The sequence below is a fragment of the Gobio gobio genome (assembly GCF_949357685.1).
Source record: "Gobio gobio genome assembly, chromosome: 16".
Lineage (NCBI taxonomy): Eukaryota > Metazoa > Chordata > Actinopteri > Cypriniformes > Gobionidae > Gobio > Gobio gobio.
Window position 1 is genome coordinate 28162571 of NC_137109.1, and position 25598 is coordinate 28188168.

General features: G+C 37.7%; 3 protein-coding genes across 6 annotated transcripts; 2 read left to right on the top strand and 1 right to left on the bottom strand.

The window, feature by feature from the left end:
* Window positions 1–896: 896 nt before the first annotated feature.
* tstd1 (thiosulfate sulfurtransferase like domain containing 1) lies at window positions 897–4875 on the top strand. Its single transcript, XM_079839632.1, has 6 exons — window positions 897–1019; window positions 1986–2108; window positions 3360–3522; window positions 3614–4342; window positions 4424–4552; window positions 4678–4875. The coding sequence occupies exons 1-4, from the start codon at window positions 1007–1009 to the stop codon at window positions 3666–3668; spliced, it is 354 nt and encodes a 117-aa protein (XP_079695758.1). The 5' UTR covers window positions 897–1006; the 3' UTR covers window positions 3669–4342; window positions 4424–4552; window positions 4678–4875.
* Window positions 4876–5316: 441 nt separating this feature from the next.
* On the top strand, window positions 5317–11509 carry cfap96 (cilia and flagella associated protein 96; the record flags this gene model as incomplete). Its single annotated transcript, XM_079839637.1, has 7 exons — window positions 5317–5413; window positions 8791–9010; window positions 9838–9972; window positions 10058–10133; window positions 10290–10469; window positions 10576–10748; window positions 10882–11509. The coding sequence occupies 7 exons, from the start codon at window positions 5317–5319 to the stop codon at window positions 10931–10933; spliced, it is 933 nt and encodes a 310-aa protein (XP_079695763.1). The 3' UTR covers window positions 10934–11509.
* Window positions 9470–24594, bottom strand: pdlim3b (PDZ and LIM domain 3b). Of its 4 annotated transcripts, XM_079839633.1 has the most exons (9): window positions 24508–24591; window positions 23978–24149; window positions 18320–18471; window positions 17835–17919; window positions 16228–16415; window positions 15373–15555; window positions 13114–13241; window positions 12720–12831; window positions 9691–12571 (listed from the first exon to the last, which is right to left on the bottom strand). In XM_079839633.1, the coding sequence occupies exons 2-9, from the start codon at window positions 24068–24070 to the stop codon at window positions 12382–12384; spliced, it is 1131 nt and encodes a 376-aa protein (XP_079695759.1). In that variant the 5' UTR covers window positions 24071–24149; window positions 24508–24591; the 3' UTR covers window positions 9691–12381. The 4 variants fall into 4 exon arrangements, with proteins under 4 accessions (XP_079695761.1, XP_079695759.1, XP_079695762.1 ...); XM_079839636.1 differs by lacking the exon at window positions 15373–15555 and having other exon boundaries at window positions 24508–24594; XM_079839634.1 differs by lacking the exons at window positions 16228–16415; window positions 24508–24591 and adding an exon at window positions 15843–15910 and having other exon boundaries at window positions 23978–24489.
* Window positions 24595–25598: the final 1004 nt, after the last annotated feature.

Genomic DNA, 25598 nt, shown 5'->3' on the forward strand with positions numbered 1-25598 from the left:
GCATAGCAACCACATAGCAACCACCCTAGCCACCACCTGAGTACCCTAGCAACCACTCTAGCAAACCACCTGAGTACCCTAGCAACCGCATAGCAACACCCTAGCAACCACGCCAAGTACCCCAGCAACTGCATAGCAACACCCTAGTGTCCTAGCAAACACATAACAACCACCTGCGTACAATAGCAACCACCTGAGTACCCTAGCAACCACGTAGCAAGACCTTAGCAACCACCCTGAGTACCCTAGCAACCACATAGCAAGACCCTAGAACCACACAGAGTACCCTAGCAACCGCACAGCAACCACCCCAAGTTCCTTAGCAACCGCATAGCAACCACCCTAACAACCACCCAAGTACCTTAGCAACCGCATAGCAACCACCCTAGCAACCACCTGAGTACCCTAGCAACCGCATAGCAACCACTCTAGCAACCACCAATAGCTGCTCTAAACTACTAACTAAAACTCAAACCATTTCAAACTTTAAACTTTTCAAACTATTTCAAACTTTTAACTTTTCAAACTATTACAAACTTTTCAAACTTTCTGGCTATACTTTTTCAAGCCAACTTAAAGTTTGTCTCGACAAACTTTTAATCTAGTTATTATTATTATTATTATTATTAATGTCTAACAAAACTTTAATAATTTAAGTGAAATGTATGACTTTGGGGGAATGAACACACACACACACACACACACAACCCAGTAAATTACTTTGAAATCCTGAATTTGATGCAGTATTACTACGATTAAAAAAAATTAAATTAGGGATAATAATATGTATTTTAGCAACCTGTAGCTGTAGGAATCGTAAGGGTTTCGTGTGCCACAATCTAAGCAGTGTTTTATTTTGAAGCTACGGGTCTTTTATTATGAAGTTAGCTCAAGCTACAGGAGGTGTGCTTGCTTTCGGGGCGGTGCCTTTACACGACCACGCATATTTTAAAAACTTGAATGACAAGGAAGGAAAGGTGAGCTGAATTGTCATAATCTCTTCGACATGGCAAGCAGCGGTAAGTTTATTTGCATCTAAATGTTAGCAACATACTTTCAGATAATTATAGAAAGCGACGTGTGGAACTGCAGCTTTTTTCACTCATTCCGCCTGCAGGAAACAACTGTTGTTGTCGTTCTCTGTTGTAGTCAGGGTGACAGTGCCCAGGTGCACCTGTGATAAACACTTCCATTATCGCTACATTTTTATGCTTACAGTAATACCAAGCTGAACGTTTCATACCGCTGTTAATATTCTGTTGTGCCCGTTCTCTCAAATCTATTTTATCAAGGTTAATTGCCTTTTCTAATACAATTTCCTGGCATATTCGTTATTTTCATAATTTTTTGCTATGAAGAGCTCTGCACCTTGTGACGTAATGATGACTTGCAAATATTGGTACACGTTCTGTTATGATTTACTTTTCAACTCAGTTACATGAACAATATCTGGAACATCCAGACATCGCAACAATTTAAACTAACTGGTAACAAGGTAACCAAACAATTTACGAACGAACAAACAGATCAACTAAAACATAATTAAGCTTTTTGTAATGCAAAATGCATTTAATAAAATTAACCATTTCAAAAGTAAGGGTGAAAATGTTGTCAATCATAATCAAATCACTCTACTGTCACTTAACCATATATAGGACAGTTGCAATATAGTAAGTGAAAATATTGGGTGCGGTTCTAAGCTGCTCTGCAATAGACACTAATACTATACATATTCAGTTCTAGTACAAATATAGTTTTGTTTTAATTATTTTCAGTCTGGAGTAAATGGGATTAGGCTATTCAGATAAAATAATAAATTAGGCTATTCTGCTTAATTATTTAATATGTAAAGTATAAAATGTACTCTTTCATTTTGTTTTCATTGCCTGATATCTCAGGTTAATCAACAGTGTTTACTGCCTGACAGGTATGTGGGCATAACTGCTTTTTCATTTACCTTATGTCCTCATTCCTCTCTGCTATAGATAAGGAGATTTCCTACAGTGATCTCAAATGTCTCTTGGGGAAGGGCTCAGGGTTTCTGGTGGATGTTCGCACAAAAGATGAGGTAGACAAAGGGCATATTCCAGGCTCCATCCACATCCCAGGTGAGAGGGAAGATGCACAATCATAATTTATCAGTGGTGTGCAGTGGAGATTTAAAACGAGGCGGCAAACTCCTCAAATTTTTTTATATATTGTATATCAAATGTAAATTTATGCCCATTACACTTAATTTTCCTGGTTAAATAAACATAAAAATATTACTTAAAAAAGAGAGACCAAATACAATTCTATTTTGTATATTTGCAAACTTTTTAAAACCAAGTATAAATTTCATCAAGTTAGTGTTTTACGCATTTTTACATTTATTCCAAAATAATAACTAAAGACGGTAACAATTTAAACAATATATATATTATTTGTGAGCTAACTTTTCAATAGTCATGAAGCTTGTACACAATCTTCACAGACACGAAGATGTACCTTTAATTTCCCCAAGCTGTTTGCTCACTAAAACCCCCTGCAGTCATCATGTTTTCAGCCCATTTCAAGTGTGATTTTGACATGACATAAAACGGAGAAATGACCGAGTTGTTTACTTATTTTTTAATTAGTCTTCCCATTAACACCATCATTGGCTGAATCTGAAATCGCCTCCTATACCCTCAAATAGGGCACTATTTAAAGGGACAGTCATTTGTAGTGGTGTCCGAAACCCTAGTGGACATTTATTGAGTGCACTCATTCTATTCTACATTGCACCGCAATAACGAGTGTACAGCTGATGTGCACTCAACAATTCACTCACTCGTTTTCATTCACTCCTTCAAGTGAACTGTATTAGTGGACTAACCTAGGGAATAGTGATTGAGGGTTCAGGGGGTGATTTCGGATTCAGCCATTTTCTTAATTCAGGCAGTTGAAAGTGCGCAACAAGAGGCCGGATTTGTCGCCCGAACCAATCATATCCAATCATAGCGTGGTGAAGGCATTGCCTCCTCATTTAATGTGACTTTCCTCCATTCATTCTCAATTACCCCCCATTAAACCCACCGCACGCATTAGCGTGTCTGTTTGAAGTCGAAGGGGACCGATGTAAACACTTTTTAATGTCACATGTTGTAATATTTGCGTTGTTTTATTTTTTGTAATATTGATTATTTTCACATCCACCCTTGCCTCTGAGGAAATGCCCCGGTAATTTATATAAATTACAATATTTTAATTTGAATGTGGTTGTTTTTAAAGAGTGTAGCACATTTTTAGGTTATGATTTTTTTTTTACACAATGTTGTACAATAAGTGTATTGGCCAAGTGTACTGAAACGGGAGCTTTTTGGTCCAATTTATTTTAGTGGAAAATGTAGAAAGTGACATGTCCCTGGACGCAGCTGAATTCCAGTCCAAGTTTGGCATAGGAAAGCCGTCTCTGGACTGCTCTGAACTGGTTTTCCACTGTCAGTTGGGAAGACGTGGAGCTGTCGCCACAGAGAAAGCCAGAAGCCTGGGGTTCAAGAAGTAAGAAACTTGCCATCGTGATTCATGAATGCTTAAACAATCACAGAGTTTTTTTCTGAAACTGTAATGCTATTTCCTTCTCTCTTTTCAGTGCACGTAATTATGCTGGGGGCTACAAGGAATGGTCAGAAAAGGGGGGCAAATGACAATCTTCAAAACGCTTCATATTAAAACCAGAAACCAAGGACCTTTTTTTTTTTTTTTTACTGATAAATTATAAAATCATAATATTTGTAGTAAATGTGTTTAAATAAAGTCTGATAACTAAACAAATAAATGTTGTCCTTGTCTTGGCTCTTTTAAAGTGCATGAAACGTATGAAAAGGGTATTTGGTCCATACTGGTTCAGATTCAATAACCGATGATTCAGTTACATTGTTTCCGATGCTTTTCCTCTTTTAATTGAGCATGCGCAAATTACGCACCAGCGTTCTAAGAGGAATGTCGATGTGCTGCTAATTCATGGACACTTATATTGATCTCTGTCAATCGTTCGGGTAATATTCTGCGATCACTCCTTTTACTCTAAATGGTTGAATGTAAATATGTAATATCAGTGTTTGATTCCCACAGTGTGCGTGTGTTAAGTCGATTGTTTGTGCATTCAACGTTTATTGAGTGTATGTCTAGTTCAGATAAGTATTTGCAGATATTAGAGACGCCGACGTGACAATTGTTACATGCTGTAGATGACTCACATAAGGTCTCCATATCTAGTGTGCCCCTCTGGGTGGGGCCGTTGCTCCACGCGGCCTCCAGGCTGAAGAAGACCGACCGGATGAAACGAAGAAAAGCTTACCGTTTGATCCAGCGTCAGTTAGTAAGCGTATAGCGTCATCTTGTAGCCTATTTCAATATAATTTTTACTTTATTTTGGTTGATCTTAACGTTATGTTGACAGCTGAACAACAGGGTCGGCTGCAGCGCACGTGACAACCCCACTTATGTGTACCCAACTGAGCTCAAAGAGATGGTCCGATCAGCCTTTCCAAAGGACATCTGTGACTATGACGACCCATGTCACAAAAATGTGAGAGCCTACTTAAGTTGATGCTCGTTCTTATTTATAAGAACAATTATTACATAATTATTTACATTTAGCCTATAAATTTACACTCACGATTCACGAATAACAATTGGTTCACGTTGTTGCAGGTTGTTGCCATCACTATGGATGACTTGAAACTGATGGAGTTATCTTGTTCTGGGATGGATTGGCCAATTAAACTGCACCTGCAGTCGATCTAAATGGTTCAGAATTGAATGTGTTTTGTTCATAAAACAATGTAAGTTGTGATAACTTAATGTTTAAAGTATGCCTCTATAAAAAAATATTTTGGTTTCCATTGCTTCTAAACATTTGTTGTGTGAGTTTGCTTTTCACTACCCATTTGCGTCACAGCCTATGTGCAGGAAAAGTGCATAAAAATAGTAGGCTACTTGTCTGAAACGTTGGGTTTTAGTATTATCTAGTGTTTGATGTTGGTAAGTGTGTTTCCCTGATGAACGACTCTGACAGTCCAGCATGAGTAATTGACCCGCTGGACACCATGACAACGTACACAACCTACACGAACACTTGAGCATTGGAGTTATTTCTAACACTAGGCTACATTCGAGGTAAGTATATTGGCGCATATATAGCCTAATAGTGTACGTACACTGATATAGGCTATATCTGCTAAATGGAATCGTGGCCTGATGATCTGCAACTGCACGGCTGCACATTTCCACATTCAGATCTCTTTTTCTATGGCTTTTCTTTCATAAGTGCTGTGCATCAAACTTAAGAAAATGCCTCCAGAAGGGAAATCTGACATGGAGCGGATTGGCATCTTTAAAGAGATGGGATACATCTCAGTAGGGGACAAATATGTACCTTTTATTTACCGTAAGTGCAACGAACATATTAAACTTTAATATCATGATTGTACAGTGGCTGGCGCAATGTGAGTTTGTTGCGTAGAGCGCAAAAACAAATTACCCACAGTAACTTGCCTCAAAATATAATTTTATGGTCACTACCGTTAACATGACATTTCCTGCAAATAATGTAGCTTTCACAGTCCTTGTCATTTTTTAAAATTAATTTAAAACAGTATAATATGAAGTCAACAACACCGTTTAGCCGCATAGTAACAATGGCATTTTGGCGAACAGGTTACCATGTCAGTTTTTGTTGTTATCTACAGAGAAGACTGGCTTGTCACGCTTTTACCCAACTGAATATTTCTCTAGTCTGTGAACGCACGCATAGTCTAATACAGGCACGTGCGGGGGGGGGGGGGGGCTTTGGGTGCTCGAGCCCCTGCCCTTTTTCAAAATGAATCAAAAGTGCCCCTCTCAGACAAATATCAATGATAATATCGTGGTCAATAAAACGAAATAAATGTGATTATTATAACATGACATTGATGACAATGTATACAATAGTAACGAACGGCTCAAAAGTCGGACAATTTCTGTTGAGGCGTTGCCATAACGCGTTGCTATGGGTTGCGTGCGTTTTGATTGATTGCTGATTTTCCTCTGTTCGGAAGCGGCTCTCGAGCCAAATATGGTCCTTTCAGAGAGTGTGTGGCCTCGCGGGAAAGACAATAAAACAGCTTGTAAACAAAAAATGTCATGTAGAATCACATTTACCTCAGAAGTCATTCAGTGTCCACAGTTGTGAATTCACTAGATAGAATAACTCTTTCACTGAATACATGCACTATATTAGCCTATATATTCGTTATATTAGCCTATATATATTCATTATATTCCACTTAGCCTGTTAGTGATGTCTTGTTTATTTAATGTATGTTTAAATAAACCTGTCATGAAAATTACAGCCACTAAATGATTATATTTCAACAACGAGTTGGAGAAAAAAAGAAAAAAAAAATAGATTTAGATATTAATGCAAAAACTGCATTAATGAAATTAAACTTTTTCATTTCCAGCCTTCATGAACAATTATATATCACTTATCCATTATTAAATACTAAATTAATAGTAGTTATTAGGATTACTGTGGTTTGGAATTGGTCAAATGTGCCTGGAAAAAAAATATGATCAGAAAATCAACGTGCCTAATAATTCTGCACTCCCTGTAGTTTACAGCATTATCTTTAAGAAACTTTTAGTTATAACTGAATTAATTTAAGGACAGACACAATTTTTTTTTCATTAAACCACTGTTGAATAAAAATTAATAAAAAGCAATTTTGTAAAACTGCTGTACCGAATCCGTAGCAAACCGTGACTTCAAAACCGAGGTACGTACCGAACCGTCAGTTTTGTGTACCGTTATACCCCTAATATATATATATTTACATATTGCCCCTTTTTTACATTTGAGCCCCTGCCTCTGCACGGCCCTGGTCTAATAACTAAAGTATGTTATGAATACAGTACAAAAACGCATCTGTGCCTAAGTGGATAAACGTATAGGCTACAATGTAAACAGGATAATGTAGCCTTAAAGGGTTAGTTCACCCAAAAATGAAAATTCTGTCATATAACTCACCCTTGTGTCGTTCCCCGTTATACCTTCATTGGTAATACTTTACAATACAGGTGCACTAATATGCATGAATTCATGCTTAACTAATGCAATCATGAGTTAATGACTCATGAAGAACTAAACCATTTATTAATGATTACTGCATCAGCAACTAATGAACATTCTATATATTTAATAGATTAAGTAAAATATGAATTGCTATTAATTAAATATGACATCATGTATTAATTCCCTAATAACATTATATTAACTAATAATGTAAATGAATGTGTTAATTACCACATGACTAACTAGTTGTTAAGTAGGCTAATATGTCATTGTGGTTATGGCTTTTGAATAAGTTAATAGTCACGTGCCTCAACAAGTAAAGTCATAACATTATGTTACCTTGGAAATTGTTAGCTAATGATTAATTACAGCAGACAACTGAAAGTTGAAATGCTTCAACCATTGTGGTAATTAACATCTGAATTTACACTATTAGTTAATATAATGTTATTAGGGATTTAATACAATGTGACACATTTAACTAATAAGTTAATGATTACTTAATCTATTAATCATATAGAATATTCATTAGTTGCTGATGCAGTAATCATTAATAAATGGTTTAGTTCTTCATGAGTCATACATTAACTCATGATTATCTGTGCATTTGTTAAGCATGAATTAATGCATATTAGTGCACCTGTATTATAAAGTTTACCCCTTCATTCTAGACTGGGTAAACACAGCCTGATCTGCCGGCGATTTGATTTCGCCCGACAACTCAGTCTGGAAACCCGTACATTCATTTCTACTGCTTCTGTTACACTTTTGCGGGAACCAATCACAGACTGGCTTATCTACCTGGCCCGCTATTGGAGGGATTATCACGATGACGGATAGAGAAGCGATTGGTCGTTGCCCGTTGATCACGCCTCTTGTGGTCTGATTGGTTGAAGGACTATCCAATTGCATACAGAGTCATTTGAATTATGCTTGTTTATCACGACTCTTGTGGTCTGATTGGTTGAAGGACTATCCAATTGCGTACAGAGTCATTTAATTTATGCACGTTTATGCTCGCGTGTGCAGTAGAAAATACAGAGCAGACTCCCCAGACCAATGTTCAATCTTAAATTGAGCTTGGTCTGGTGATAGCCAGACAACCTTCATCCATCTTCGGAACACAAATTAAGATATTTTTGATGAAATCCAAGAGCTTTATGACCCCCCTATAAACAGCAACGTTATTTCAAGGCCCAGAAAGGTAGGAAAGACATTGCTAAAGGTTATTTTTGTGCACAAAAAAAAAAAGACTTGAGTCATTGTGCTCACGTGAACATCGCCGGCCAATAGTGAGCTGACGTTCTGACGTAGAACACTGCACTGTGTTTATTACGTGAACATGGAAGAAAATAAATTGTTGAATAAAGTTTTTTTATATATATAAATACAAAAAGTATTCTCGTCGCTTCATAGTCACATGTACTTTTTTAACGATGTCTTTACTACCTTTCTGTGCCTTGAAATTGGTAATGACGTTGCAGTCTATGTGGGGTCAGAAAGCGCTCAGATTTGATCAAAAATATATTAATTTGTGTTCCAAAGATGAGAAAAGGTCTCACGGGTTTGGAAAGACACAAGGGTGAGTAATTAATGAGAGAGTTTTCATTTTTGGGTGAACTAACTAACCATTTAATTGTGACAGCTGCATAACAGAAAATAAAATGGTTAACATGTAATGTGTGTCTAATGCACTTTGTTGTCGCTGAAAGGCCCATTTAATGACGCTGCATACAAGAACAAACAGATGCTACCAGGAGGAGCTAAATCAAAGTCTGCGCTTCAGACGGGATACTTCGACACACAGTTTAAGAGGATATTTGAGAGAGAGGCGCTCACAGACCCAGTCAAAATAAGCAGACAATACAAAATACAACAGGCCAAAAAGAACATAGGCAAAGCCTTTCTTCCCAGTAATGGAGAGAAAAAAACGTGAGTCCTCCTTTCTTTCTGGTTTTATCATTATTTAAATATTTTATATATATATAGTTGTCAATGATAAATAATTGTGAAAATATAAGAATTCAAAATATTTGTATTAGTAGCTAGTAGTAGTGTTAGGCTACTGTTGTTGTTGTGTCAATGGACTACGAGATCTTACAGGGATAATTTCCCCCATTTTGTTGCAAACCTGTATGACTTTCTTTTTTTTATGTTCAACAGAAGAAAGTCATACAGATTTGTGCGACATAGGGGTGAGTAACTATCTCTCTAAGATAGCTTTATCGAACCTAGCAATAAATGTATCCCACTGCGTAAAGAATAACCAGAAAGAGAACAAAGTTGAACCTGAGATGTATTTGTTCCGAGGCTATTTCATTAGTGTGACATTTGGCATGGCCTATTAAAATCTAAAGATACAAAAAAGACCCCAGAACCTAGATTTTGTTTAAAAGGGAACATGATTTTTGCTTTTTAATGATGTGTTTTGACCCAAAAAAAAGCTACAGTCCTTAATTTTTCAAAAACTAGGATTTCACCATATTGCAATAGTTCAAAGCTTCAAATTCAAACATTCTGTTTTTCATGTGTCTCTGAGAGAATGCAAAAAAATAAACACAAAACCGGAGGAATAATAGCTTTAGTGAGCCATTAGTCACAGAAGTATTGTTAGATGTCTGTATTGTTGTTGTAGTTTTCTTAAACTATAAACTTATTTGTACCAGGGGGAAAAAAACTACCATACAGCTTACACAATTTCCCAATTATTATTCCTTATACTGTCTTACAATTGCTTAATAGTTTTCTCTGATTTGTAGATGTGGGATGGGCAGCTATTATGGGACATTTGGAGGTCCCGTTCAAGCAATGAGTGTCCTACAGATTCCAAGAAAACCAAATAAATCGGCTGGGAAGAATTTCTACACCAATCCACCCAAGAGGGGAAGTTATGGGTAATCAAATGACAATATCCTATTAATATGCAAGTGTCCGTGGTTTTGCTGTGAGATGTATTGATTTGCCCTTGTTCTCTAATAGCTATCCTGACATCACTCTCTCCAAGATGGTGTCCTATTCCTCAGACCCCTATGATCGAGCCAAGGAAATGCTAAAGGTATTTTTAGGTCTACCTAAATGAGATTTTTAATCAGACTCCCGGGTCCTTGTTTTAATTAAGATAAGGCGTCCTCTGAGTACCTGACAGTATAATTCTATGCAAGCAGATGACTGTGTTCTCTTCCTCTAATGAGAGAGATAATTTGTTTACCAGCGTGAGATCATGTCACACAAATCCATGCTGAAAGGGGGAGCATTTCGCTTGAACCTTCATCCAAACGAATGCTTTGACAGCAATCCTTACAAATTTGACAAACCTCTACCACCTCCAAAGAAGACTGAGGAGAAAAAGCACTTTACGGTGCCCTTCAAACCAAGTTCACCCAGTAAAAAGGTACATAAAATGCCTAAAAGGAGGTAAAGAGGTTAGCTGTTTTGGAACATTTTGTGGAGTATTGTTTTGGTAGTATGCCGAGGTATTTTATTCTTATTTTCTGCAGACTGGAGGCATGAAAGCAGGGACATTTGACTCCTACCCCAGCTACTCTGCAGAACGCTATGGCACCAAAAAGACGAAATCAGCGATGACGAATAAGGAAGGAAAGATATTTCACCCCTCCCCTGGTCCAAAGAGTACACCTGTCAAGAGCATCATCAGCCTCAATGTCAATAAGTAAGCTGTGGTCCAGGACCAAGACACCCATATCACACTCCAAACAGTGCTTAATGCTTTGCATAATAATACGCTTACCAAATTCCATAGGGAAACACACTTCAGGCTCACAGGCTGTAACTTTATTTTGCAGGGCTGTGAACGCCACAAACTACAATCGAATCCCCTCTGTGATGGCATATTGAGAACTAGGGATGTTTTCAGGTGAATAAATGACCATGTTATACAATGGTCTTTAGGTTAAAAAACTGCTGTTTTGAATTGTATTTACATCATTCTCTTAATCTATAAAAATGTACTCATTCTTATTTAGCTCAACTGAATTACTACCCTATGGTAAATACTTTGTTTCATAGCATCTAAAGATTTTTAATTGTACAAGTCAAGTTTAAGTCCTGTGCATTATTTTGTAAATTATACACTAAGATCACTTACAGAGTTATTAAATATTATGTATTTACCAGCAAGGTGTTGGCCAAATCAGCAAGTTCTTAAAGTTGACTGCATATTGAATATGGTTTCAAATAATTGTAAATGCACCTATGAAAACATTTAGTTGCATAATTTACAATGTAGTGATATAATAAAGCTTATTTATCAAAGGAGGCCTTAAAGGGATAATTGAGTAAATGACAGAATTATCATTTGTGAGTGAACTGTGCCTTTAAGTTCCTTTAGAAACACCAGAATTGAAGAAAGTAAATGCAGCACCATATTCATAGAAATGTTGGTAGATAAACAAAAATTAAAAAGGAGCTGGGAAACAGATTGCATTGCATTGCACTTGTTTCTACTTCTCACACAGTTTGTGCATATTACCAGATACCTTGTACATAGATTATGGCATATTTGTATTAAAAGCTAAAATAGCTTTCTTGCATATTTTAGAAATGACTAAAACTAGTCGTGTTGAAACTTAGGACTTGATATGTACAGATGCCTAATGTGAAAGATGAGAAATGTGAGAGTTCACTCTTGGTTTTAAGGCCTTGAGAAAGAGATTACACCTGGAATTAACTTTTTTGTGTGTGATTTGGATCAGTGCTAAATGCCCTTTGTGGGGTCTCTTTGTAATCGTTTTACTGAAACATACAGAGGTAGTCAGAAATGCATGTTACACCTTGCATGTGTAGTGTGAACTCTATCTGTCCTGAATGTGTGTCCCAAATCGCAGTGAAGCAATGCCTACTTGCCACACATGCACAAAATTTGTGATTGTTCTAGGACAAGTTGTGAGAAAGCGCACCAAAGAAAGTGATTCAAACTTTGCTGAATTGTTCTAAAACACCATTTTTATTCTCTTCCTTTCCTGTTTGCTCATAAACCATGTAACACTGTGTGTTGTAAAGTGTGGTAAAATAAGTTTAGTCAAAATCTGAACACAAGACACAGAAGATCAATTTGAAGCGCATGTTAATACCAGGTGTAAACAGTAATCTGAACATTTAAAACACTGGTATACAGGGTCAAAGTGGCCTTCTCTTTTATAAACTAATATGAAGTTTGAAGGTTGAAGCTCTTTTCTTACATTAACCAGATACATGATTTTATCAAGAAGAAGCAATAAGGGCAAACCATACGAATTGTCTAATTTCAACTGTCAGTTGTGTGAGTTCTGAGTTTTTCCGTCCCTCTAAGCAGTGGGATATACAGTAACTAGATCATGTCCCTCAGGTGGGGTCATTCGCATTCGAGCATGGCCTTCACAGTACATCTGTCCCTCCACAAAGAAGTAGCCCTTCTGCTTCAGGTTCACACCACAGTCTGAGCACACGAAACAGGCTGGATGGCGGTACTTGTCCCGAGCTTTCACCACCGTTCCTCTGTAAGCCAGTTGTAGAAAAAAAGTTTCATTTAATGAAGCTGTTAAAATGCATGAATACAATTCAGTGTAGAACAGTTTTCTTGAAAATTGATAACTAGAGTTATCAATAAAACAGTAAAACAGTACTCCTAGAATACTGTACTCACACAATGCCGGTGCCACATTTATCACAGAGAGGCAGCTTCTGCAGAGAGGATGTGGCCGCTTGGGGTTTTGTCACTGGGGCTTTTACACTTCTAGTCACCATGGGCTTTGTGCCTGTCAGAAGGATAAAGGAAAGACTCTCAGATCCACTTCGGGAATGTGAAATGCTCCCTCATATAAACTCATCCGAATCCAGACCATTAAAAGAACAGCAGGCTCTGGCTTCCGTCATTAGAAGAATTGCTAAGGGATATTGAAGGCAGCTTAAGTCAAATTGAGTACATTTCAACTTTGACGTCTTCATTATTGCTGCTAGCTGTAATTTCTGTCTTATGAATTCAGCATTGCCCCTTTCTAAAGACTCGGATGGTGTTGTAATAAATAAAGGCAGCTCACCATCACTCTCGACATAGTCTTGCAGGGCCTTAAACGATCCAGACTGACGTGGTTCATGCTGCTGCTCGTGGTCCTCTTGGAGCATACGGTACACATGGGAGTCTTCAATTGACGTCAGGGGTTTAGGGCTAAAAACAGATAAAAGGCAGAAGCACATAACATTTGTACATGAAGTGAAAATTAGGACAAGGCATTCCAGAGGGTTCAACAGCAAAAACCACAAAGCTCATATCTTTGTTCTTCCATACAAAAAAATTAGTTGTTTAAATTGTAGAGCCGTCTAAATCAACCTTTTAGCAGTGAGGCTACTGTTTAAAGTTGATGAACTTCGCTATTTTGTAAAAGATACCGTGCTTTCTGGCTTTATAACAGGCTAACTTAAAAGTAAGCAAGCAATTTAATCACACTAGTCTCATTTAAACACATAATGTATTCATTAATTTATTTTACATTAAAACATTATTAAACATTATAATTTATGACTTGCACCAGATACTTTCATTACTGTAAACACAATTAACATTGCAAAACCTATTCACTATAAAGAAATGACCATGATTTAATACTTTATTAAAGGTGCACTATGTAACTTTTCCATCCACTAGAGGTTGCCTGTTCAAAACAAAGGCGTAGTTTGATGACGGCAAGTTTGAGCTCATCAAGAATCGGGATAGGACTCGGGCCAAAATCATGTTCATGAATGCGATTGTTAACGTTACTGTAGTATGAAGCAGAGCAGGGCTGAGTGTTGTGGAGCTGAGGAACTGCTGGAGCGATTTTTAATAAGATGAAGGCAACACACGGCTCGCGAGCAGCGGGACTTTTATCATGCCACAGTCACCGGCGCCACTTCCGCTTTTCCGGTCATGAGTATGAGGTAACGCAGCTCTGTTTATCATATTAGATACATCTGAGTGTGTTGAAAATGAAGTTATGACATTACTCTGTGCGTTCGTGTGGCGGCTGCTATGACACTTGTTCACACTGCAGTGAGAGTAAAGCGTTTCTGCAAAATAAAACCGGAAACTGAGGGGAACGCAGATATGACGCAATCGACAGGCGACTCCCTCACACGTCCCGGTTCCTTGGTTAAAATAGCAATTTCTCACGATTTACAAATAGTTGGAAACATTTGGGATATTGTAAGTACTCAACTGAACAAAATATATAACACTTGCCTAGTGGTTTTTGGATATTTTACTGAAAAAAATGTTACATAGTGCACCTTTAAAGGCACAGTATAATATTTTTGGATTGAAATGTTGTATATTTTGTTAACTTGTGTACTTGCATTATCCCAAATGTTTCCAAGAATTTAATCCTGTTTAAATCCAGATAAATAAGCCATTTTAACCAGGATTCTGACCGTGTCCGTGCGTCACCTATCAATTACATCATACCCAAGTTACCCTCGATTTCCGGATTATTTTGTAGCAACCATGGAAACATGACGCTTTAATATATTATGTGTTTTATTAGACAGGTGAGCAACTATTTGGATACATTTATCAACAGAAAATGAATCATTGTTATATAGCTCAGCACAGTTATTCATATTGTTTAAATCTTGTTTTCTTGACTCTGTACCGCGAGTACTGTGTTTTACCATGCCTAATATCGATCTAGCTTACTGCAGTGTGCAACACGTGTCTCATAGTAGCCTCCGAGCGAACGCACAGAGTAGCACTATAACATAACTTTCAATACACTCAAATGTATCTAAAATGATAAAACAGCGCTGCGTTATCCCACATACGCATGACCGGAGGAAGTGGAAGTGTTCTTCTGCGGCATAATAAAAGCTCCACTGCTCTTGAGCCGTGTGTCGCACTTGTCTCTCATTAGCAATCGCTCCAGCAGCCTCGTTCCACTCCAACAGCTTTCAGCCCCACCCCGCTGCTTCATACTACTGTAACGTTAATAAATCTTTAATCCATTTGCTCATCCGTGAATATAATTTCTGCCCGAGTCCCATCGGATTCTTTTCTAACGGCTGTAGAGGTAAAGGCAACAACTCCCATGATTCCCCGAAAATCAAGGCGTCATCAAACTACGCCTTTGTTTTGAATAAGCGACCTCTAGCGGAAAAAATTACATATTGTGCCTTTAATTTAAATGTCTTTTCTGCAGAACACAACTGGAAGATTTTTCCTTTTTTCATCTGTAGGAACCCTGTTAACCTGTTTACTTAATCAGCACAAGCTGGTAGATTTGTAAAGTGGTTTAAAGCAAGCGTGATGGAAACAAAGCACTTGTTACCTGGGCGATGCCTGCCTGACTACAGTGGACATCTGAGTCTGCTGCAGTGTATTTGAAACATTATCTGCTGAGTATAATGCAATAGGGGAGTTATACTGCGCAGAAGGAGCTGCCATGAACCCAGCCGATGGGGTGCCAGGTATCTGAGCTACATTTCCCATCAGCGTCTGGGATGTACTGTCACTGGAGTAGTGTAAGGTCAGTGTATAATAGCCGGGTGAACCAAACCAGGAAGCAATCAAATCAAAGGGGCCACATAGAAGACACAGAAAATGACAAACAAGACAGAAAAGAATGGAAGAAGTAGTTAGAGATGTACATAGAGCTTCAGTATATACTGCGCTTCTGCTATATAATACATCAGCAAGTTTGTTCTTAGTTAAATTAATGTGTGAATGTAAAACATAACATAATTCTACGGTGATTTTGTGACCATATTGACTACATGCAGGGTGCTTTTGTCTAATGACCTCATTTGGCTTGCGGTTGTGAAGGGCTTTGGTCTGACATTAAACTTGTGTTCGAAGTAATCAACATCCTGTAAGACATAAGAGTGAAGATGTTAATAGACAGTTGGAGGTGAAAGAAGCAAAAGTCCTCCAAGATCCAACACTGCAGGTCCAAATATACATATTTGTCTGCTATAATGTATTAGAACTACAGGATTAAATAAGGGGTTGGCCTTCCTTAATATCTATCTATCATCATTTTTTAATCCGAATGCTTATATTCAGGCTGCAGGAAGTCTTGTGAGGACTTGTGGCATGTGTTAGTGGTAAGTGAGTAGCCGGCGTACAGCAAGCAGAGGGAGGTATCTTAGTCCATATGGTTGGGGTGATCCAAGTTGGTACTCACCCCTCAGGCTTTTCATGCACCAGACCCCGGATCTGTCCTTGCAGGGCATCCTGGATGTTATCTTGAGAGTAGAGGCCTATGGGAGTGTTGTAGGTGGAGCTCACCACCTGTGTTTTGTCATCCAGACTGGCGGCAGCCACAAAGGGCTGTGCTTTTCTGTTATGACCTGTGCCAATAGGTTTAAACTCCTGCATGTGTAGGACAGATGGACACACTACATACTTAAAGCCCCACACAAACACCACATTCTCCAGATATGTCCTACCTAAAGATGCATAACTTTTCTTAACTATTGAATTGCTTTTTAAGGTGTCACATTGTGAGTGAATCTTTAGGTAAAAGGGACATATCTCTTATTTTTTTTATGGGTGCACATTTTTTTTCATTTAAATCTGGCAAATGCTTTGTGTGTGTGTGTGTGTGTGTGTGTGTGTGTGTGTGTGTGTGTGTGTGTGTGTGTGTGTGTGTGTGTGTGTGTGTGTGTGTGTGTGTGTGTGTGTGTGTGTGTGTGTGTGTGTGTGTGTGTGTGTGTGTGTGTGTGTGTGTGTGTGTGTGTGTGTGTGTGTGTGTGTGTGTGTGTGTGTGTGTGTGTGTGTGTGTGTGTGTGTGTGTGTGTGTGTGTGTTTGTGTGTTTGTGTGTGTGTGTGTGTGTGTGTGTGTGTTTCTATACCGGTGGGGACTTCAGCCTGAATGCACGTCTCATGGGGACCTGTGTCACTGTGGGGAGCTAAATTGAGGTCCCCATGAGGAAACAAGCTTATAAATCATACAGAATTATAGTTTAGTTTTTTTTTTTAAATGCAGAAAGTTTTCTGTGATGGGTAGGGTTAGTGTAAGGGGATAGAATATACAGTTTGCACAGTATAAAAACCATCACATCTATGGAGAGTCCCCACAAAGATAGTAAACCAGACGTGTGTGTGTGTATGTATCTATATGTAAGTACCTATATGGCTACCTATACCTATATAAGTTATATTGTGTTGAATAAGGAAAAATCTACTTTTGGTCAAACAAACATAGCAGACTTGCACAATTTTTAAAGGGATACTCCACCCAAAAAGATTTTTAGAAAAATAACCCATCTCTGTCAGTCAATATAATGCAAGTGGATGGAACTCTCAGTTGACGCTTCAAAAACCACGAAAAACATACATGACAGTAAACCATATGACCCTCAGTTGATGGTGCAATGTCTTCTGAAACTAAATGATAAGTGTGAGTGAGAAAAATACTAATATTTAATACTTTTTAAACTATAAATTATAGCTTCCGGCCTAGTGTCATATGTGGGTATATAAGTTCATGCTTTATGTAAACACCAGCACGCGAGAAGTCAATATTTTTTGCATTTGCATCAATATATACATTTTTCACACACATCTGTCTTGATTTGTGTTCTACAGAAGAAAGAAAGGCATATGTACATCTGGGACAGCATGAGTAAATGATGAGAACATTTTAATTTTTGGGTGGAGTATCCCTTTAACATGCCTCATGCCACGCTAGCGTTTCTTAAAAAAATATATTTAATTGTCCATTTTATTGCTGCATGTTATAAGCAGATAAAAATAAAGAGCTGTGCATTTCTGTTACGTTACACTTACTTGCTTCTCTGCCTCCAAATTGATTTTGAATGGGTTTATTTTCCCCTCTTCTATAACCTGAGGTGACCACATTTTAGTTTCTGGCCTGCAACACATAATGCACACAGTTAGACATGATGTACTCACCTCCTGTGAAATTGTAAAAAAAAAAAAAAAAAAAAAAAAAGATCAAAGAGCACATTACTGCAGGATCATGACCTCTTATAGATAGTAAAATAACATCAACAGCCTGGCATGTACAAGGCAGATGGTTTATTGGAGGGTATTAATCACAGAGGAAAGACACGTTCATCGTTGTCGTAAATAAGGCTATGTGGGTACTGGTGGACACTTTCATAGCAAGGGGTAAAGACAAATTCTTTTGGGACTCCAGCTTACAGTCCTCTGCAACTTTAAAAGGAGGTGAGAGAACATGATATAAAGTTGTTGAAAGATGCTTAGCGCTGTTTGTAACACTATCCTTTAATGAGAAAAGCTCATGGTACCTCTCTATCTTGACGGAAAGCTGATTGGTGGAGTCTTTGATCTTGTTCTGAGCTTCAGCGTGAGTCATACCGTCTGTGGACACTCCCTGGATGGCCAGGATGATGTCTCCTGGGCACAGGTTGACCCGAGATGCCTTACTGCCTGGAGTCACCTGAAAACAAGGACCTTTTTTAGTGCCGCCATCTCTTAATTTATTCCAAAATATATTAAAAATGCTATTTTCCAAACCAAGAAACCAACATGAATACAAAGAGAACATTAGATTAAAATTCTTACTATTTTAAATTATTCCTTTTATTATGAACACACTTCAATGACCCCTACATACAATGTAAATGGGAGTGTTTTAGGATTGTGTCCGCTCAGGGTAATAGGCCTAAATGTGATCTACATCACTTTGGATCAATATGCTAAATGCTTCAGCTTCTTTACAGAAGAAACAAATATTTGAAAACCATCAGATTCTTAAAGGGATAGTTCACCCAAAAATGAAAATGATCCCATGATTTACTCATCCTCAAGCTATGTGTACAGTATATGACTACACTGCAAAAAATGCTTTTCTTACGTAGTATTTTTGTCTTGTTTTCAGTCCAAATATCTAAAAAATCTTACATTAGGAAGCATTTACTAGACAAGCAAAAGTTTTTGTCTTGTTTTGGGGGAAAATAACTCAAAATTAAGAGAGTTTTTGCTTAAAATAAGCAAAATAATCTGCCAATGGGGTAAACAAAATCTTGTTTTCTGTTTGAATTAAGATTATTTTGCTTACCCCATTGGCAGATTATTTTGCTTACCCCATTGGCAGATTATTTTGCTTATTTTAAGCAAAAACTCCCTTAATTTTGAGTTATTTTCCCCCAAAACAAGACAACATTTTTGCTTGTCTAGTAAATGCTTCTTAATGAAAGATTTATTAGATATTTGGACTGAAAACAAGACAAAAATACTAAGAAAAGCATTTTTTGCAGTGTATCCTCTTTCAGATGAATATGGAGTAATGTGAAGTCCAAAAAAGAGCATCCATCCATTATACAAGTAATCCATATGACTCCAGGGGGAGTCTTAAAGGTCTTCTGAAGCAAAGTGATGAGTTTTCGCAAGAAAAATATCCATATTTAAAACTTTATGCACTAAAATAACTTGCTTCTGGCAGACAGACTACACAAATTGATGTGCGCCAAAAGAGTAACCCCTGACGCGATATAAGAGTAGCGTAAGCTTTGACGCCTCTCGCAGTTCAAACACATAGGGCTGGGTAACAAACTCAAGCTCCTGTCATTTCTCTTTTAAAATTCTCATTTTAGACTTATAATTCCCGACCTGTGTTTTGTTTTGCTCTATCCTCTGTGTTTCTGCGTTCGTCAATACACCATGTGCCAGGTCAGGGGTTACTCTTTCGCCGTAAATCGATGTATACGGCCATCTGTTGGAAGCTAGTAACTTTAGTGTATAGAAGTATTTAAGTTTTATGATGGATGGATGGACTTTTTCGGACTTCAAAATCAGGGCCGCCATTCACTGCCATTTTAAAGCTTGGAAGAGCAATGCTATTTTTTTAATATAACTCCGATTGTGTTTGTCTGAAAGACGATAGTCATATAAACTTAGGATGGCTTGAGGGTGAGTAAATCATGGGATCATTTTCATTTTTGGGTGAACTCTGCTTTTAAGGTCAGATGTAAACCTTCTTTTAAGTTCCCAGCAAACCATGGATCAGTTTAGACATAAACAGAAAGTGACAGAGGTAGAAACAATCTGTTGACCCTCTCTGGTTTAGTAGTCGACTAAAAATAGCACGTCGTGGATATGTCAGTCAAGGCCGTGTCTCGCCCTCCAGGGGAGCACTGTCAGGCCTATTGGCGGTTGATGATCTGACTGCTCTGGCATTCACCCTGCGGCCCGGTGTTTCTCTGCCCTCTCCCCATCATCCTCTCTTTCATTAATGGAGTCTGACATCATCCCTTACTCCTCTCATCGCTGACGGGCTCATTTTCTTAGGTATTCTCCTCGTCCCACTAGTCATTTATCTCATCACCTCATCCTGAGTGCAGGTCTCGTTATACCTGTCTCCCCCTGACTCAGCTGCTCTATTATATCCGAATACCACTGACCTTCTTCTATTTAAGTCTGCCTCTCAAGAGGAGAAGGTTTATACCAGGTCAAGTTATGCCAGTTATTTAAGACCAGAGGGTTTTAGTTTTCCATCATCAGTGCTTAATGTCACGAAGATTTGTGATGTTTTATTCCAAATGCATAATTTATTGACTGATGAAGCTAGCAGTGATTAAGCCTGTTTCCTGTCAAATAACAGTCGCGGTGTAATATTTCATTTCTGACTTTCTCACTTTGTGTACACAACAGATTCACCTTTGTCCGCCTGTATTTTCTAGACAATACATCTTCGTCGATGATGTCATGTACAGTAAGAGACATTGATCCCTGGCCATATTTAAGGCAACTAATGAAAAAACTATAGGCCTTATTTCCCCTGTAGACATCTATTATCGGGCATCTGCAGAAAGGTTGACTGCAAAGAAATGAGCACCCAAATGGCTCAGAATCGACACAATGAAAATGAGATTGTTCCCTTGACACTACTCAAGCAAATGGAAGATGTGTTTGGCTGAACAACAAAGACACTCTGTTTAATAGATGGAAACAAAAGGAGGTATGCACTGAGATGAAAACATCGAGTGACTGATATCCAGCTTCAGTATAAACAGAAACATGAATGTAACAAATAGTTTTTTTGTAAGCTATGCAGCACCTGTGCAGAAAAAAATCCCCAAGGTGACACACAAACCCACAAGAGAAGCATGTAAGGGCATGCTGAGCATTAGACATTATGTTCAGAGCAACATCAGGCAGAATAAATTAAAGGGATAGTTCACCTAAAAATGTATTTACCCGTATGTCATTCCAAAGCCATATCAGTTCAGTACAAATAAATAAATAAATGTTTTAACTATTTTGTCCATACAAAACAACATCGGACCCCACTGACTTTCATTGTATGGACAAAAAAAGAGGTTTTTAAAAGTGTCTTCTTTTGTGCACCACAGCTATTCCTTTAATTTATTCTGCCGACATAAGGGCGAGTGGATTTACGTGAAAACTGATACAAGAGTGATTAAAGGATGACAGAATTTCCATTTCTTGGTAAAGTGGAAAAAGCTCAAGGTTGATGCTCAACCATGAACTATCCCCATCATGCCCTTTAGCAAAGCACTAAATCCCAGGTTGGTCCAGGGGGAATGTCCCTGTAATAAATGTACTGTGCCGCTTTCATTAAAGCTGTCTGCTCAATGACTGGATATAGTCATTTACATTTTTAATTCAACAGTATAATTTAGACGGTCTGATTTGGCTTCTCGTAAAAGCCCCATCTGTGCTGGCATGCCCGCATCGATGGAGGCTAATGTTACTCGAATAAGAACATCAGGGCTCGGAGTATGAGAAAAGAGCCACCTTGCTGGCATCAGTATGTGTATGATTGCAGACGCTGGTTATACAAAGAAACCACACACATTCTGCATTAGTCATCAGTATTTCTCTGCTTGAAGACTTTATATATTTATCTTTCTGGTTCTGGGTATAGGCATACACCAAAATAAGAAACATGCTCATTCTAATCCATTTAAATTATGTTTGAGTGGGTTTTATTGTTTTTGTTTGAAATTAAATCCAATGTCATTTGCACTTGGATGGAAGTTATTAGCTAGGAATGTTAAATAAACCAGATTGGTTTATTTTAAGAATGACATCATTCTGTTCAGCTGAGACTTCATATTTAGTTCACCTGGAAGTTTCTTTCCCCCCTAATGTGGCTAAAACTAGTGATGCATTAGAAAAATATACTTTTTTGGACGTTTCATGATAGTACACTTGAAGTATCTTGGAATACCATGGTATATTAATAAGGAAATCATTCAATTACCATTACACCATGTTATACCAGCACTGTGCTATGTTACCACCACAGGGTAATTCATATTTCGTAAGACCTGCAGTTCTGCTTCTAATCAGGGACTATGAAGACAGTCATTTTAACGACACCCTCTCTGTTCTCCGCTGCATATTTTTTCACAATTTATGGTGAATGTCAGAACTGAGAATTCCACTAAGAATATACTTGAACGTCGTGATCAAAGAGCTGCTGTCGATGAGACCGAGCTACTAATCAAACTGCAACATTCCACACATCAGAGTGCGCAGTAGAGCTGTTCAGACACAGGCCTGCACGAGACAAAAGTCATTATGGAGTTGCTGTGTAGTAGCTACAACATAGCTCCCAACAGATTTATTAAAAGAACAGGACAAGGAAAAGCTAGACAAGAGAGTGTGCGGTGTCTTTCTGAATAAAGGACGTTATTAGTTTTAGTCTGGGGGATTCTTAGGATCATCTTAGCCTTCACCAAATATGTGCAGTTGCTGAGCATAAATCTAGCATGCCATTGTACCCGTGTCTTATTCAGTTCAAAATAATTACATGTATGAAATTATACACTTTCTTCACCATCCAGGTGATCTATATTAGTCTGTTTTAGACATTTATGAACAATCCTAGTGGATAGAAGGCCTTTTGTGGTGCTGAAATAGTTAAAGAGATTGTTCAATTCATCTCTCACATATCACTGGGTGCACTGTTAACCTTTGACCTCTTCTGTTACCACAAATGTTCAGACTTCATCGGCTGTTTAAAATATTGTTGGACTAAGGGCTTTGCGATTCTTTCAGACAACAGGTGTAGAGATCCCCTACGGAGCCAGGCACCCGTGAGTGTGTGTGTGTGTGACTTTTTGTGCGCATGTTAGTGACTAGAAAATACCTATGCAGTTCACGTAACATGTAACACTTTTATGAGTGAGATGAGAGGTGAATTATGTGCATTTTCAGGTAGTATACTATTGTTATTATGAAACTATTAGTATTGCTACTATATCAATGAGATAAACATAGTGGGTCCTTAAAAAATTGGACCCAAAAATGTATTATAATAAGTAAATAATGGATCTGAGATTGATAATTAAAATGATGGTTTTTCATATATTTTAAAAAGTAATTTATTGTGTGAAACAAAGCTGAATTATTACAATCCTGCAGAAATCATTCTAATATGCTGATTTGCTGCTCAAGAAACATGTCTTATTATTATCAATATTTTTTGGGAAACCGTGACACGTTTTTTTGGTCATGAATGATAATATATTAATACAATTTCAAAAGAACAGCATTTACTTGAAATAAAAATCTTGTAACATTATAAATATTTTTATACTGTCACTTTTGCATCTTTGCTGAATGTAAATATTAATTTCTTAAAATGCACTACTAGAGAAAATCGCATAATGACATAAAGAACTGCATCAGTAACTAACATAGAAAGTCTCTATTGGGAAATGATTCCCTGACAACCACAGATGTTTCTAAAAATGAATGTCAGTTTGAACTTGTGGCTCTAAAAATATTTCTCTGAAATGTTTCTCGCTGTACTCCTCAGTAACATCTAAAGTGAGGTCCTGGGAATGTTTTTTTATGATCCACCCACTGGTTTCTCATGCCCACGGCAGTGTTACCCAGCACATCAAAAGCATCATTATCTCTGAATGGATTGTGTGAAGCAGCACAGACTGTAGCCAAAGGCTTTCACTTACCCGAGTTATGGTCAGCGGCTGGTTGAAATCTTTGCCTCCTGAAAGCCGAAATCCCCAAGGGGCTGGCCCATCCAGTACCACGTTCTGTGGCATTTCTGTCTTGTTCTGTTTAGACTCTTTCTCAAAGTTGAACTTGGCTCTTCAGCGCAGTCTCTTCTTATTGGGGAGATATCTGCAGTAAGAAGAGAATTATCAGCTCTATCCCTCCTACCCTGGACGAATTGCTCACCCAACCACGACTGGAAGCCAGTGCCTGTCTCTGAATCCCTTTTAAGCATGTGTGTGGGGTTAGGAGAGTGAATGAAAGAAAGATGATGCCAGGATGCCACTCCTCTCGTGAGGTCACAGGGTAGACTAAGAAACTGCAGAGAGTTCAAGCTCTCTCCCCACCTCCTTCAGATCCAAGCCTTACACCCTTTATGATTAATCCTCTTTTCCCATCTTTCTTAACTGTCCAATAAATAAAATCATCCACCAATGACTCCTCTCGCTCTGTCGTCACCCTGCTGTCTAGACTTTTCTTTCCTTACCGCCGGCCAGACACCTGTGCTTGAATGAGAGGAGAACTCCGTCATGAAATTAAGACTGAGCATTGAGTCAGAGCCTTTGCTGCCAATGAGCAGATCGTGAGCTATTTACAGAACACAATAACAAAACCATATCATGTCATATTGTCATATCAACACAGCATGTGTTGCTCTTTTAAACATCTCCTCTCGGGAATGTAAACCATTTTAATAGCACAGCCACATAAGGGAACACTGAAAACTGTGTGATCTTGTACAAAATATGTTCACCAATTAAATGAACATTTATGTTTAAAGGAATTAAAGAAAGGTTTTAAGGGAATAAAGAAAAAAAAACTAATAAAATTTCTACTTTATTGATAGAAATGCATTTGAATTGTATGCAAATAATGTTTTATTGAATTGCTTTCATGCATCCATGTGCAATAGCCTACATTAATTCACAAAGTGAATTGTAACTGTGTTGAGCTATATAACAATGATTAGTTTTCTGTTGATAAATATATCCAAACAATTACTCACCTGCTAATAAAACACAATATATACGTTTCCATGGTTTCTACTAAAATAAAACTGAAAATCGCGGGTAGAGCGTATATTATGACGTCAGTGACAGGCGACGCAATGACACGGTCCATAACATTGGTTAGAATTGCTGATTTAAACATTGTTGGAAATGCTTGGGATAATGTAAGAACACAAGTAAAAAAATATATAGGCTATACAAAAATTCGGTAACACTTTAGAATAATGGTAATTAGTTAACATTAGTTAATGCATCAACTAACATGAACTTACCATGAGCTGCATGCTACATTTGTTAGGCTATACTGTTCATCTTTGTTAATATTAGTTCATATAAATACGGCTGTTCATGGTTTGTTCATGTTAGTTCACAGTGCATTTTAATCACAAAATTTCAATAATGTATTAGTAAATGTTGAAATTAGCATTAACAAAGATACATAAGTGCAGTTCATTATTAGTTAGTGTTAACTAATGTAGTTAACTAATGTTAACTATAATGACCATTATTCTAAAGTGTTACCAAAAATTCTAGTGGTTCTTGGATATTTTCATCTAAAAATCATACA

Excerpts from the sequence above, each read along its gene's own strand:
- tstd1 (XM_079839632.1), top strand. Across the intron at positions 2,109-3,359 it reads AGGCTCCATCCACATCCCAG|TGGAAAATGTAGAAAGTGAC; the intron begins GTGAGAGGGAAG and ends AATTTATTTTAG. Across the intron at positions 3,523-3,613 it reads AGAAGCCTGGGGTTCAAGAA|TGCACGTAATTATGCTGGGG; the intron begins GTAAGAAACTTG and ends CTCTCTTTTCAG.
- pdlim3b (XM_079839633.1), bottom strand. The coding sequence starts at position 24,070 with ATGCCACAGAACGTGGTACTGGATGGGCCAGCCCCTTGGGGATTTCGG. Across the intron at positions 18,472-23,977 it reads AGCCGCTGACCATAACTCGG|GTGACTCCAGGCAGTAAGGC; the intron begins GTAAGTGAAAGC and ends CCTTGTTTTCAG. Across the intron at positions 13,242-15,372 it reads GTCAGGCAGGCATCGCCCAG|CCCTAAACCCCTGACGTCAA; the intron begins GTAACAAGTGCT and ends ATCTGTTTTTAG.